The sequence below is a fragment of the Heloderma suspectum genome, chromosome 4, assembly GCF_057233095.1.
Source record: "Heloderma suspectum isolate Gila_16-S chromosome 4, 16-S_ref, whole genome shotgun sequence".
NCBI lineage: Eukaryota > Metazoa > Chordata > Lepidosauria > Squamata > Helodermatidae > Heloderma > Heloderma suspectum.
Genome location: NC_139461.1, coordinates 111,516,286 through 111,530,165, shown reverse-complemented (window position 1 = coordinate 111,530,165; position 13,880 = coordinate 111,516,286). Strand labels below are relative to the sequence as shown.

Here is a 13,880-nt window from a genome sequence, read left to right as displayed (position 1 = left end):
GCAAGTGAGCCAAGCCTTATACTACAAGGGAAGGCAGAGAGGACTCCAGGGTCATTAGCCAATATGGCATGTCTGTGGCTATGTGTGCACCATGCCTGACCACAAGTCCATAAATGAATTCACTTTGACTCATCAAATGAAAGGGGTGTGTGTGTTTTTTTACTGGAGCACAAGTCCCCTAACACCCTGCCTCTAATTCTCTTACATTCAGAGTCCTCTTCTGCCAAAATATTTGTTGGGGAGAAAAAAAGCACTTGCTAACTCGGCAGTCTTCAGCCAAGGCAGCTGAAATTGTGACTCTCTATATAGGTTTGAGAATAAAAATGAAAAGGAACTATAGGTATTTACACTGCTGAGCACCCTTCTCCAACCAGGTGCCCTCCAGATGTTTGAGGCTTCAACTCCCATCAGCCCCAGCCAGCATGGCCATTGGACAGGGATTATGGGAGTTGGAGTCCAAAACATCTGGAGCACACCAGGTTGGGGAAGGCTGGCAGAGAACAAGGGCTGTGAACGTGCTCTTAAATATATATTGTCAGACTAAAGGAAGTCCTTAAGGAGAAAAAATGGCTTCTTCTGCAGCAGTTCTTCAAACTATTCTTGACATGTGGGTTTAAAAAAGTATTATACTGGTTAACAGCAGTTTTTGGCTTTTTTTGTAGGTTACATACAGCACAGATTCCATGTCCAGAACCCATTATGCTAAGAAGTCATGTTCTTGTTATGGGTTTTATTGGCAAAAATGACATGTAAGTACTTAAATGCTGTCTGTGCTAAAGAAGAAGAAACATTGCCTCGCTTTATTAGCTGTGCAGTCCTATACACGTCTTCTCAAAAGTATGTCCCACTGAATTCAGTGGGGCTTTTTCTAAATGAAGTGGATATAAGAGGGCAGACTAGATATATTAAGTTTTCACATTCTGTGCTTTCTTGGCTGATTTCACTGATGTTCAAAAGAGTTCTCTCTGTTTTTAAACACTTGTGATTCATTAGCACTAGGGGTCTTGGGCTTGTATGTAGTGTTAGTCCTATTTAGAGTAGACCCATTTAAATTAATGGGACATAAATTAGACTCACATTGGGTACACCCCTTGGCCACCTCAGCCAGCTGAAAAACCAAGGTCTGTTTCTCACATGACAACTCTTATCATGTAAATGGGACTCTATGGGGCCTTTCTTAGGCTGCCACCCACTGAAATAAGTGGGGCCTACATGCAAGTAAGGCTCCCATTACAGAGTTTGAGCCCCTGACCTGAAAGCACAGAGTTTGCTTAATTGTTCAGCTTGATTGATAAGGTAGGTAGAAATCTTGTTGCAGTGGCCACATGCTGGCTTGTGTTAGGTGGGGGTTCATTCCATCCTCCTTACCCCACCCCACACTGAACCAGAGTGGGTAAAATACTGAAGGAGGAGGATAGCTGATGATGGAGACAAACACTTTATTCTTTGTTTCTTCTTTTGATCCAAGGCCTGCTCCGTTGTTGAAAAATGCCCAGTTATCGGAGTCGAAAGCCCGGGAGTCGTATCTGCAAGTCATACAGTATATGAGAAGAATGTACCAAGATGCCAAGCTTGTCCATGCAGATCTCAGTGAATTTAATATGCTGTATGTTTTCAGAACCTGAACATCGATACTGATTATTTGTGTGCATAATGGTTAAAAAAGTTGTGCAACTCTTCCCTGGAGGTAGGGTATTGTTATCCTGGCTTCGCAGCTTGTGAATTTGCAAGACTCTTCACTCCACTCTTACCTGAAATCTCTTCTAGAGTTAGCATAGTTTCCAAAAGCAACGAAGAGCTTAATTTATTGTACAAAATGAATAAATTACAAATGACCTTCTATTATCTTTTTCCTAAAATCATTTTTGGGGTTCAATGACAGAACCCCAAAAAATCTTCCTTACAAATAAAAATTTACAGTAGGTGATAATGAATTAGACCTATTGATCAAACATTCTCTGCCATCCTGAGATGATGATAATACTTAGCACATTTCAGGTGTTCAGAGTGCTCCGTATATATAGAAATGGTTTGCACATAATGGCAAACCATGGTTTCATTAACCATGGTTTGTTAAATCTTGGGTTGTCATTACGTGTGAATCCAGAATTATGGGTTAACTATGTGGTTGTTCACACATCACGATAGCCCACCATGAGTTCATTTACCATCATGTCACCATAGGTCTATGGGTTGTTGTAGGTCTATGGGTTGTTAACGACAAACAACCCCATGAAGAGAATCCATGGTTTGTTGCTGGGTTGTGAACTCTGGGTTGTTTAAACCATGGGTTGTCATTACATGTGACCCAGAATTGTGGGTTGTTAAAGGGTTTTGCCAACCTACAGAGGCAGCAGGCAAGAGGAGTAAAAAGACCCAGACTCCTTACATGCCAGTACTGCCGTGCTGCAAAGACAGCTGGGATACGGGGAGGGAACAGGCGAACGAGGAGGTAAACAAGTGCACATCCAGTCCATGGATTTCACAGTTACCTGCTTACCTGGGCTGTGCCCTTCCATTCTCCCTTCTCCCCCTTCCTTGGCATGCAGAACGGAGTCACGAAGGTGCCAAGGAAATAAGAGATGAGATCAAGGAAATACTTAACACGTTTATCCAGCTTTTGTCTCCTGATCTGCCCCTTCTGTTTTCAGATGGATTCAGGGCCTGTATCTTGACAGCACTGTTTCACAGAAATGACCTCTGGTTTGAAATACTAAGGCACCAAGGCCTCCCACAAAAAAATCCAAAGGCACTTGCCTCTCCAGGTTTTCCCCCAAATGTTAGGGTGTTCTCTTTAAAAGCTACTAGTAGATCTAAAGCATTTTAGAAATAATAACAATAGTTATAACACTAACAAAAAATATATTCTGCTTTTTCTCCTTCTCCAGGTATCACAGTGGGGAGGTATATATCATAGATGTGTCCCAGTCTGTGGAGCATGATCACCCGCATGCTTTAGAATTCCTGAGGAAGGACTGTGCCAATATCAACGGTGAGTAGCAGATAATTGGGGCCGATCCAAAGCCGAACGGTGCTTCAGGCGAGGAGCATCTTTAGTGGCTCCGCCTCCCCCGCATTTGTTCACCTTGTGAATACCGTATGTTTTTATGCATGATCTGCATGCATGATTATCCCTGTAATATAAGGTGGTAGACTTGCATGTACAGATCTGATCATAGTCACTCAGTTGCAAACTATCTGAACGGGCCTTGATGTTGCAAGTATTCCAGCAAATTGGCGGGGGGGACGGGACCCTATTCATGTTAACATAACGCTGGCTCACAGGACGGTGCAACCAGCGTTATAGATGAAGATCAACTGTTTGTACTATTTGTTATACAGATAATCATTACAGCAGCCCTGCCCCAAACCTGATGCCTGAGGCAGTCACATGGGTTGTTTGCCCCTAAACACAGCCCAGGGGGTAGTTCATCTTAGCTTCTCAATACAAAGTTTAGATTCCTGCTAGGTTCTGTTTCAGTCGGTAATAGGGTGCGTACTAGTGGTTGGTTTTGGCTTGGAAAAGATGGTCTGCATCCCTATAAATCTGTCTAAGCCCTAAGATCTGAGGACCCCACTTACTGGTCCACAGTTGAGAGCTTCGGGTTGGCAAGTACCAGGGATAGGGCCTTGTTTGTGGTGCCACCTCTGGAATATTGTCCCCAGTGAGATGACCCCTTCCCTCCCCATATGCTTATTTTTGTTATTTTTTAGGAGATCCTTAAATACGTTCTTATTCCAGACTGCATTTGGATCATTTTATGGAGTTGTATTTTAACAAATATTTATCTGCTGCTGTATTATTTTTATGTTAATGCTTCTGTTTTATGCTAATTAAATATTTTTTAATAATTTGGAATTTTGTTATTTTGTTGTTGCATATTCAATCTGCATTGTGAGGGCATCTATCCTGAAAGATGGGGTAAAAACAAACAAATAAATGCTTGAAGAAAAAGCATATGGGGCAGTTCTGTCCTATTTTGATAGGAGATGCCCTAAAAATTTGGTGCTTCAGCTCTTGGTACAGCAGCAAATACATTTTACTCGCTTTCATATCTACCTTCCTTCTGTTGGCTTAGCTAGCAAGTAGAGCTGGTCAGATTTTACAATGTATATTTTTTAAATGGGAGACTTCAAAATAATCTGGATGACTTTCAAATGAGATTTCTACTCTGTTGTGCTTGGAAGATTGGTTGCTTGAACATGGGCTTTTCCGGAGAACTCTTGGTAACTTGGTGCATTCTGAGCCGCCATGAAATAACTGAGTTTGCAAGTTTTCTAGTAGTTTTTACAAGAATTCAGGGGCACGCTATATTTGTTGTTACCAGGGTTCATGCCAGCAGCAGGTGGCAATAATGGTCCTAGTATCTTAATGTCACCTTCATCTGTCCTTTCTGGCAGATTTTTTTCAAAAATATAACGTTGCAGTGATGACAGTGAGAGAGCTTTTTGAGTTTGTCACGGATCCATCGATTACATGTGAGAACATGGATGCTTATCTTGAAAAGGTAAGATTTAGAGATTTCTGTAGGGGAGGGTTTTTAATGAAGGTATGGATTTTAATTGCATCCAGCCCTGCTTTATAAACAAAACATATTTTTAATTTTGCTTTCTAAAGTGTTATGTTTTTTATTGTTTTACTGTGTTATCTGATTATGGGTTTTTTTTTCTGTTTTGGATCTTTTGTAAACCCCCTTGATTGGTCCAGAAAGACAGTATAAAAATACTATAAATAAAGTATTCATCATGAAAAACAATAAGCCAGTTCTTACAAGACTGTCTGAATCTTGCTTTAACCCCCACCTCCAACTATGACATGCATACACTGCTCATGAAATATGAAGGATGCATATGTGTGTTTTTAGTCCCTTTCCACTTCAGCATGAGCCCTATTAATGCATTACTTGCATGTAGGACAGTTCCAAGGGGAGGGCTTTTTCTGCTGTGGCACCCCGGCTCTGGAATGAGCTCCCTGGTGAGGTTCGCCTGGCACCTACATTGTATTCCTTTCGGCGCCAGGTGAAGACCTTTTTATTTTCCCAGGCATTTTAGCTTTCTAAACTTTTAGCTTTGCTGTTTTAAATCTGTATTTTAAACTCCTGCACTGCTGCTAGGTTTTATTGTGGTTGTATTGTTATATTGTGGATTTTATGTTCTGTATATTTTAAATTGTTTTATTGTGTGTTGTTTGGTTTTAATTTTTGTGAACCGCCCAGAGAGCTTCGGCTATTGGGCGGTATAGAGATGAAATCAATCAATTAATCAATCAATCCAGGGGTGGGGCTGTGCTTCTGGGCCTACCCCTGACTTCACAGACCCATCTTAAACCCGTCTCCCAGTATCCATGCATTCAGCACAGTTGTCTTTAAAGGAGCCCCTACGTGTGAGCAGTTGCTCGTGCACAAGGGTTCCTTTTCAGACAACTTTGCTCAACGTGCAGACATCAGAGCTAATGCAGAGGCATTATACCAGGCGCAGGGGCAGAACTGTGGTCCCGCTCCTGCTTCACCGCAGGACGGCGAAACTCGACGCATTCTAGTACACTGCACTGTTTCTCTGAGCAAACCCCTCCTCCTTTGTCTGCCTGGCTTAAATCTTGGATTCGATCAGTCAGTGTACTAGTTGCACCCAGTGTACTGTTTGTCCCATGTGCACCTGCTGCTTGTCGAGCACCTGGCCTCTGGCTCACCAGTTCTAGCAGCTTGATGCATCCTGAACACTGGGACTAGACAGCCCTGTGAAAGGGGCAGCAAGAACTGGAAGGGAAGGGCCTCTTTGTTTAGTGAACCACAGCAGGCCTGACAGCAGCCTCTAGATCCCCTATGGCAGGGGTGTTGAACCTCAGGCCCGGGGTCCAGATGTGGCCCTCTGGAGTTCCCCAGATGGGCACACCCTTTCCCCCGACCACCTGGCTTTTGCACGGTTTTTTCCCATTTTAAAAGGTTGAAATGCCTCTGCTTAGGTACTGGCAGTAAGAGTCTTAAGCTACTATGTCCTTGTATTTAAATCCCTGTCCCTTTGCGCCCCCGCCATCACTGCAGCGCGGCCCCCGAGAGCGTCTCTGAAATGGCTCAAAGAGGTTCAACACCCCTGATCTATAGAGAATCAAAGCTTCACTAAAAGAGGCGCTAAGCCAAAATAATGCAGGGAAGTGTCACTTGCTAGGTTGTTCTTTCTAAAGGCTTTTCTGATACCAGGGGCTGTTGAATTATACATTATGTCCTGCAGGCCATGGAAATATCATCTGGGAGGACGGAGGAAGAAAGGTCCAATCAAGATAATGTGGATGAAGAGGTAAGACAGCAGACTGATTCACGTTTTTCTCTTCTTTATCTATCATGTCTCTTCTGAAAGAACTTAAAAATGTTGCTTAGTGCTCTAACAATGCCCTGTACTGTCTTTATTACCAAATGTTTTTACACTGCCTAAACACTTATGGTATGGCTCCTTTTTGCAGTCTTCAAATAGTTGCCATAATTCATTTAATCCAGGGTTTCATTTTTATATTAAAATAATAGGATACAGTGAGGAACCTTATAGGGAAATAAATTTGACTCCTAGAAATTTCTGCTTCCAGATCTTGATTTTGTGCTTGGCTTTTTTTAAAGCTCCAGCAAACATTATTTCCATTTGTGTTTGTAGGACTAGCCTTTTTAATGGGCTGGTTTACACAAGATGTCTCTTTCTACACCCAAGTGGTTCTAATTGTCCCGAAGTACATACTCATGTGGACCACATAAAGTAGGAACAAGTAGATCACAGATAAAGCCAGTGGTAAAAAATGGTAAAATGTGTCAGTGTGATCACATCAGTGACTGCTGGCTGCATTTAGGACTTCTGATCCACATGTTATATTTGCCCATGCAAGTACATACTTCAGAATCAATCTAGACATAACATCGGAGATCCATGATCTATCCTGTCCTGCTGTCTTAGTCGCTGGTAAAAAAAAAAAAAAAAGTTGGAGAGGATGAGACTTTAAATTATGGTGGAACTGATTGAACGCTTGTGATTATTTTGCCTTGTTAGGTGTTCAAGAAAGCATATATCCCTAGAACCCTGACTGAAGTGAAGAACTATGAGAGGGATGTGGACATAATGATGAAGCTGAAGGAAGAAGACACAGCCTTAAATGCGCAGCAAGATAATGTAAGGAACCTTGGGCTTTGTGGACACCCAAGACCCTACATTCATTTGTGGTTTCTGATATTGCTTTGCACATTACACAGTATACTGGATTGGATCCAGATTGGCCATTCCACGAACGGAATGGCTCTTTTCATTTATGGAAGGAACTGGGATCCAGCAGAGGTGCCACACTGGAAGAACGGGGTGGAGAGGCAACATACGTGACTCCCCCTGCATTGCCATTCATGCTGCTCAGGAGGATTCCGCAGCTGTCCGGAGCAGCTTTTTGGGAGCCTGTGGAAGGAAGGAGGAATTACAGAACTCCCCTCCCCCTTCTTTCAGCACAAGTGGAACTCTGGATCCAGCCCACTGTCCAGAATGAAGATAGCAGGCTAATGATAAGACTGTCTTCAAAAGGGAAGCTCTCGTCTTGCCTGCCACTATTAGAGTACTACAGTGACAGGCTGAATTTGTCTTGGAAAAAGTTCAGAACCTGGAGATTCTTCTTGTAAAAATTCTCATAATGTAATGCAGCGGTCCCCAAACTTTTTGGGTCAGCGGGCACATTTTGAATGTTGCAAGTGTTGTGGGTGCTCTCGCAAAATGGCTGCCATAAGGAGGGGACTGCCCATTCATGAAATGACTGCCACGATGGGCATGGCTGGTCACAAAACGCTAATTTCCCAGAAAGCAAACTGGTGAGACTAAGAGAAAAAGAACTTGTCCAAGAACCTAATTTCAAGGCAGAGGTGGGGTCTGAACTCCAAAACATAAAAACATTATTTGAAACCCAAATCGAGATAGCACTGGAGGGTAGCCCTTCACTGTGCAGCATGCCAGCCTCCCAGTAAAAATTTTGTTGTTGTTGTTGTTCAGTCATTCAGTCGTGTCCGACTCTTCGTGACCCCATGGACCATAGCACGCTAGGCCTTCCTATCCTGCGCTCTCTCCCGGAGTGTGCTCAAGTTCATATTCATTGCATCGGTGATGCTATCTAGCCATCTCATCCTCTGCCGTCCCCTTCTCCTTTTGCCTTCAGTCTTTCCCAGCATCAGAGTCTTTTCCAGAGAGTTTTCTCTTCGCATTAGGTGGCCAAAATATTTCAGCTTCAGCTTCAGTATCTGTCCTTCCAATGAGCACTCAGGGTTGATTTCCTTTAGGATGGACTGATTTGACCTCCTTGCAGTCCAGGGGACTCGTAGGAGTCTTCTGCAGCACCACAGTTCGAAAGCATCAATTCTTCGGCGCTCAGCCTTCCTTATAGTCCAGCTCTCACAGCCACATTACTACTGGGAAAACCATAGCTTTGATTAGACGGACCTTGTCGGCAAGGTGATGTCTCTGCTTCTTACTATGCTGTCTAGGTTGGCCATAGCTTTCCTCCCAAGGAGCAAGCGTCTTTTAATTTCATGGCTACAGTCACCGTCTGCGGTGATCTTGGAGCCCAAGAAAATAAAATCTGTCACTGCTTCCATTTCTTCCCCTTCTATATGCCAGGAAGTGATGGGGCCAGATGCCATGATCTTAGTTTTTTTAATATTGAGTTTCAAACCTGCTTTTGCACTCTCCTCTTTCACCCTCAACAAGAGGCTCTTGAGATCCTCTTCACTTTCTGCCATTAGGGTGGTATCGTCTGCATATCGGAGGTTGTTGATAATTCTCCCAGCAATCTTAATTCCGACCTCTGATTCATCCAACCCCGCATTTCTCATGATGTACTCTGCATATAAGTTAAATAAGCAGGGTGACAATATGCAGCCTTGTCGTACTCCTTTCCCAATTTTGAACCACTCGGTTGTTCCATGTCTGGTTCTTACTGTTGCTTCTTGACCCTCGTACAGGTTTCTCTGGAGACAGGTAAGGTGGTCTGGTACTCCCATCACTTTAACAATTTGCCACAGTTTGTTGTGATCCACACAATCAAAGGCTTTAGCGTAGTCAATGAAGCAGAAATAGATATTTTTCTGGAATTCTCTTGCTTTCTCCATGATGCAGCGAATGTTGGCAATTTGATCTCTAGTTCCTCTGCCTCTTCGAAACCCAGCTTGTACTTCCGGTAGTTCTTGGTTCGCATACTGCTGAAGCCTAGCTTGTAGGATTTTGAGCATAACCTTGCTGGCATGTGAAATGAGCGCAATTGTGCGGTAGTTTGAACACTCTTTGGCGTTGCCCTTCTTTGGAATTGGAATGTAAACTGACCTTTTCCAGTCTTGTGGCCATTGTTGAGTGTTCCAAATTTGTTGGCATATTGAATGCAGCACTTTAACAGTATCATCTTTTAGGATTTTAAATAGCTCAGCTGGAATACTGTCATCTCCGCTAGCTTTGTTGTTAGTAATGCTTCCTAAGGCCCACTTGACTTCACTCTCGAGGATGTCCGGCTCAAGTTCAGTGACCGCACTATCATGGCTATCAGGGACATTCAGATCTTTCCTGTATAGTTCTTCTGTGTATTCTTTCCACCTCTTCTTAATCTCATCTGCTTCTGTTAGGTCCCTGCCTTCTTTGTCCTTGATCATGCCAGTCTTTGCACAAAACGTTCCCTTGAGATCTCCGATTTTCTTGAAGAGATCTCTAGTCTTTCCCATTCTGTTGTTTTCCTCGATTTCTTTACATTGTTCATTTAAGAAGGCCTTCTTGTCTCTCCTTGCTTTTCTCTGGAACTCTGCATTCAGTTGGATATATCTTCCCCTTTCTCCCTTGCTTTTCACTTCCCTTCTTTCCTCAACTACTTGTAAAGCCTCCTCAGACAGCCACTTGGCTTTCTTGCATTTCTTTTTCATTGGGATAGATTTCGTTGCTGCCTCCTGAACAATGTTACGGACCTCCGTCCATAGTTCCTCAGGCACTCTGTCTATCAGGTCTAATCCCTGAAATCTATTCCTCACCTCCACTGTGTATTCATAAGGGATATGATTTAGGTCATACCTGAATGGTTTAGTGGTTTTCCCTACGTTCTTCAATTTAAGCCGAAATTTTGCAACAAGAAGCTCATGATCTGAGCCACAGTCAGCTCCAGGTCTTGTTTTTACTGACTGTATAGAGCTTCTCCATTTTTGGCTGCAAAGGACATAATCAATCTCATTTCGATATTGACCATCTGGTGATGTCCATGTGTAGAGTCGTCTCTTGTGCTGTTGGAAAAGAGTGTTTGCTATGATCAGCGTAAAAAATTAAATTGAGTTAAATTGACTTATTTTTAAAAATCAGGAGGGGCAGGGAGCCTGGTGGGCACTGAAAGAATTGTCCACGAGCCCCACATTGGCGACCTCAGCTTTAAACATTTGAAATATGCTATATAAATGTAACTATGATTTATTGACACTGTTCTTTTTTTGCACAGATTCTCTACCAGACTGTGACAGGGCTAAAGAAGGATTTATCCGGTGTTCAGAAGGTAAGGTGGTTATCTCTGGGACTATAGCTTTATTCTAGCATTACTTACTATGCAGGGTTAATATCATCTGGGGGAGAGTGAGTGCACTTGCAGTTGTGCGCGCTCGTCCTACATCCCATGATAGCCACACATTGGGGCCATGTCTGCAGAGAGGAAGTTCTCTGAACATGCTCTCCCCGGGAGAGCCTCGTTGCATCTGGCAGGTTTGCTCCCTGCAGATATGACCCAACATGTGGTCAGCAGCGGGAGCAGGACCAGCATACGTGCTTCTGTCCAGATGTGGCACCATGTGTTTCTGTTGTCTGTCCTAGGTGCCTGTTCTCCTTGAAAATAAAGATGAGGCAGAAACAGATTCTGATGATGATGGTGGCAGTTGTGACAACTCCGAATCAGGTTGCAAAGAACAGGAAGAGTCGGTGCATCCTAAAGATCGACCTGCTGAAACTGATGTGGATAAAAAGGTTAGTCGATAAGGGTGCAATCTTATGGCCTCCAGACAGTGTCTAGATGGCCATAGGATTTTTTGGTTTCTGAGAACTGAGCTCAGTTCCCAGAAACCTGACCCCCCCACCGCCTTGTGGTTCATCTCCGACTCTGTGCTTGTAAGAGCAGCGCAGAGTGGGTGAAAAGGGGGCATTTCTGGGGGCGGGGAGAGGAGGCGACTGCAGAAACACCATTATGGTGTTTCCTATGCTCCATCTGCCCCCCCCCCCCCCCCGAGCTCCAACACGCCCTGGCTGGACAGCTGAAATCGGCCGTCTAGCCACAAATGCAGGGCAGCCGGAGCCCGGAGGAGAGGATCCCCTCCATGCTCCGCCCACCCTGCATTGGATAGTCCGCTGCCTCCGAGTTTGGAGGCGGCTGACTATCCCCATAGGCGCCCTAAGCCTTCCTCATTTGGTAGGGCAGCTGTTTTGCATGCGGAAGGTCCCAGGTTCAGTTCCCAGCATCTCCAGGTACGGCTGGGAGAGACTCCTGCCTGGAACCCTGGGGAGCTGCTGCCAGTCAGTGTCAACAGTACTGGGCTAGATGGACTGGTGATCTGACAAGGCAGCTTCTTATGTTCCTGTCGCCATTATAGCTCCCCCCCCCCCCCGCCAGTATATAGTGCTTATCCTAAGGATGCAAAGTGTTTTCTTTACATAACTGTATCTCAGTAATCTTTACAATAATCCTGTAAGATAGGCCAATATAATTATCCCTGGTTTACAGTTGAGGAGCCGAGACCGAGAGAGAGTGGTTTGCCTAAGGGTGCCCGGTGAGTTTGTGGCTCAGCTAAGATTATAACTTGGATTTGCAGTTTATGCACTGAGCGCACCAGCTCACTTTATAGAAATCTACTTTTCTATGGTATATGCAGCTGTCTGCAAGAAGTTCGCATAATGGAAGCGGAAGAACAAGGAGTGTCCGAATGCTGCCATACTTAAATAGTGGGATCAAATTAATGTATATACTCTTGAGGCAGGACCTGTCATTTTTTATGATTCTGAAGTGCCGTGTGCATGGATGGCACTGTGTAAATAAAACATTTCTTACTATAATTGTCCTTTGTTCCGTAACACCACTCCGTGATGTCAGTCAGTTCAGCTTGCTGCTTGGGCCTGCTATGTACAATGCTTTCTAATCCCTTTTCCAGGAAAGGAAGAAGATGATGAAAGAGGCTCAGAGGGAGAAGAGGAAACACAAGGTCCCCAAGCATGTGAAGAAACGAAAAGAGAAGACTGCAAAGATGAAAAAGGGCAAATAGGTTGCGGTTGCTGTGTTTTTAGGGCAGCATGAGTCATTCATGACTTAATGGGTCAGTATTTTGGTAGCAAAATAACTCCACGCAGCATTCATCTTGGCACGTATCAAGAGGACGTTGGGTCAGTGCTCACCGTGGCCAGGACTGTCTTCTCTGCTCTTGCATAACATGCCATAGCACTCCACCAGAATCCATTCATGGTGAGAATATAAAAACAAATGGAGAACTTTTATAAGGCACTTGGCCAGTCCAGAGAAATTTATACAGCATAGAATTTTTCATATGAATAGTGTGAACTTCCATAGTCATGCCGCATTGTGCAAAACGTCCTTTACTTTCCATGTTCAAAAGCCATACATGCAGACTGACATGCATACATAAAAATAATATGTGTAGGGAGGACCATATGTATTCTCAAGCATTTAAATGATCTGCTACCTTGAAGTGGTGCAGGTTGTCTGTTTCCAAGGGGAAAGACTTCGAAAAAACTATGGATGTGCATCTCAATGAAAATGTTCCTTCATGTTCTACCCATCCATTGTGGGCTACAGTGCCGTTGGTATGCCGGCGTTTGGGGGGGGGGGGGGCATTGTGCAGCGGGAAGCCAGGCTTGCCAAGATTGTGGCCTTCCTCACTCTAGGTATGCCTGGATTTCTGCTGGCCTTGAAGCTGGGCTGGAATGTGGAGAAGAGGAGCAGCAGTCCTCACATTACCCCTTTGCTGCTGTTTGTCAGCCAGTGAAGGGCGAAGAGTGGGATCCAGTCTGCTGACGTCAGAGCCCACCTCTTGCTGCCTGAGGGGGGAGGAGCAGCGGAGCTCTAGTGCCTGGACAGCTAGTTCCATCCATCACCTTCTCTCTCGGAAATGTGGTGTTTATTTCTCCATTGGTATACGTGTATGCAGCGACTCTTGCTTTCGTGAGCAAGAAAATCCTTCTGTGACAGTTACGGTATTTTTTGTTCCTTCTGCTTCATTTTGTTCATTTTTGTTGCTTGTTTTCAATGGTAGAACTTGAACAGCAGCTATTTCTGTTTTAAATGAGAAGGGATACTTGCAATCTGAGGATGTGATATGTAAGAGCAATAACCCCCATTTGGATCCATCTGTGCAAGTATAACATTTGTTTTTAAAATAGGTAACTTCATCTTCAGAGCATGTATTGCTGTCTTGTTTGGGGCACACGTCTGCAAATGGGTGTTACTCCAGTTCTAATGAGCTATTTTTGGTCTAATTAAGTGCACTACAAATCATATTTACATGGTACATTTATTTGGCTCAGTCTTTTAAGGACTAGCAATGATAGCTGTGTAGAGTAATATTTTATATCCATTACTTATGGTGCTCTTTTTAAATAAAACTGAACACATTCTGCATTGCACAGTCTCTGGAATGTTACTAAATATAAGGTACAACATTGCATGACCAACAGTTGGTCTGTGGATCCCAGTAGCTCGAATAGAAGCTCAAGATTTAGGTTGCAGCCCTATACCTAGTTGCCTGGATGTAAGCCCCACTGATCTTTACTTTTTAGTAAAGTTGTATAGGTTTGCACTGTGTTGATTTTTTTTTTTTAAGCCCACAACCTTCTAGCCCTCTGGGTTTTACAGGAAT

The 13,880-nt window shown here is 43.8% G+C and overlaps 1 protein-coding gene across 1 annotated transcript in view; it reads left to right on the top strand.

Moving 5' to 3' along the window:
- Nucleotides 1-13,642, top strand: part of RIOK1 (RIO kinase 1) — a 29,621-nt gene extending 15,979 nt beyond the window's left edge. The window contains exons 10-18 of the mRNA XM_084850368.1: nucleotides 663-749; nucleotides 1,469-1,606; nucleotides 2,889-2,992; nucleotides 4,402-4,508; nucleotides 6,229-6,294; nucleotides 7,030-7,149; nucleotides 10,472-10,525; nucleotides 10,837-10,986; nucleotides 12,162-13,642. Coding sequence (XP_084706494.1) covers nucleotides 663-749; nucleotides 1,469-1,606; nucleotides 2,889-2,992; nucleotides 4,402-4,508; nucleotides 6,229-6,294; nucleotides 7,030-7,149; nucleotides 10,472-10,525; nucleotides 10,837-10,986; nucleotides 12,162-12,272 — 937 coding nt within the window. The 3' untranslated portion in view covers nucleotides 12,273-13,642. The remainder of the gene's footprint in view (nucleotides 1-662; nucleotides 750-1,468; nucleotides 1,607-2,888; nucleotides 2,993-4,401; nucleotides 4,509-6,228; nucleotides 6,295-7,029; nucleotides 7,150-10,471; nucleotides 10,526-10,836; nucleotides 10,987-12,161) is intronic.
- The last annotated feature ends 238 nt before the right edge of the window (nucleotides 13,643-13,880 follow it).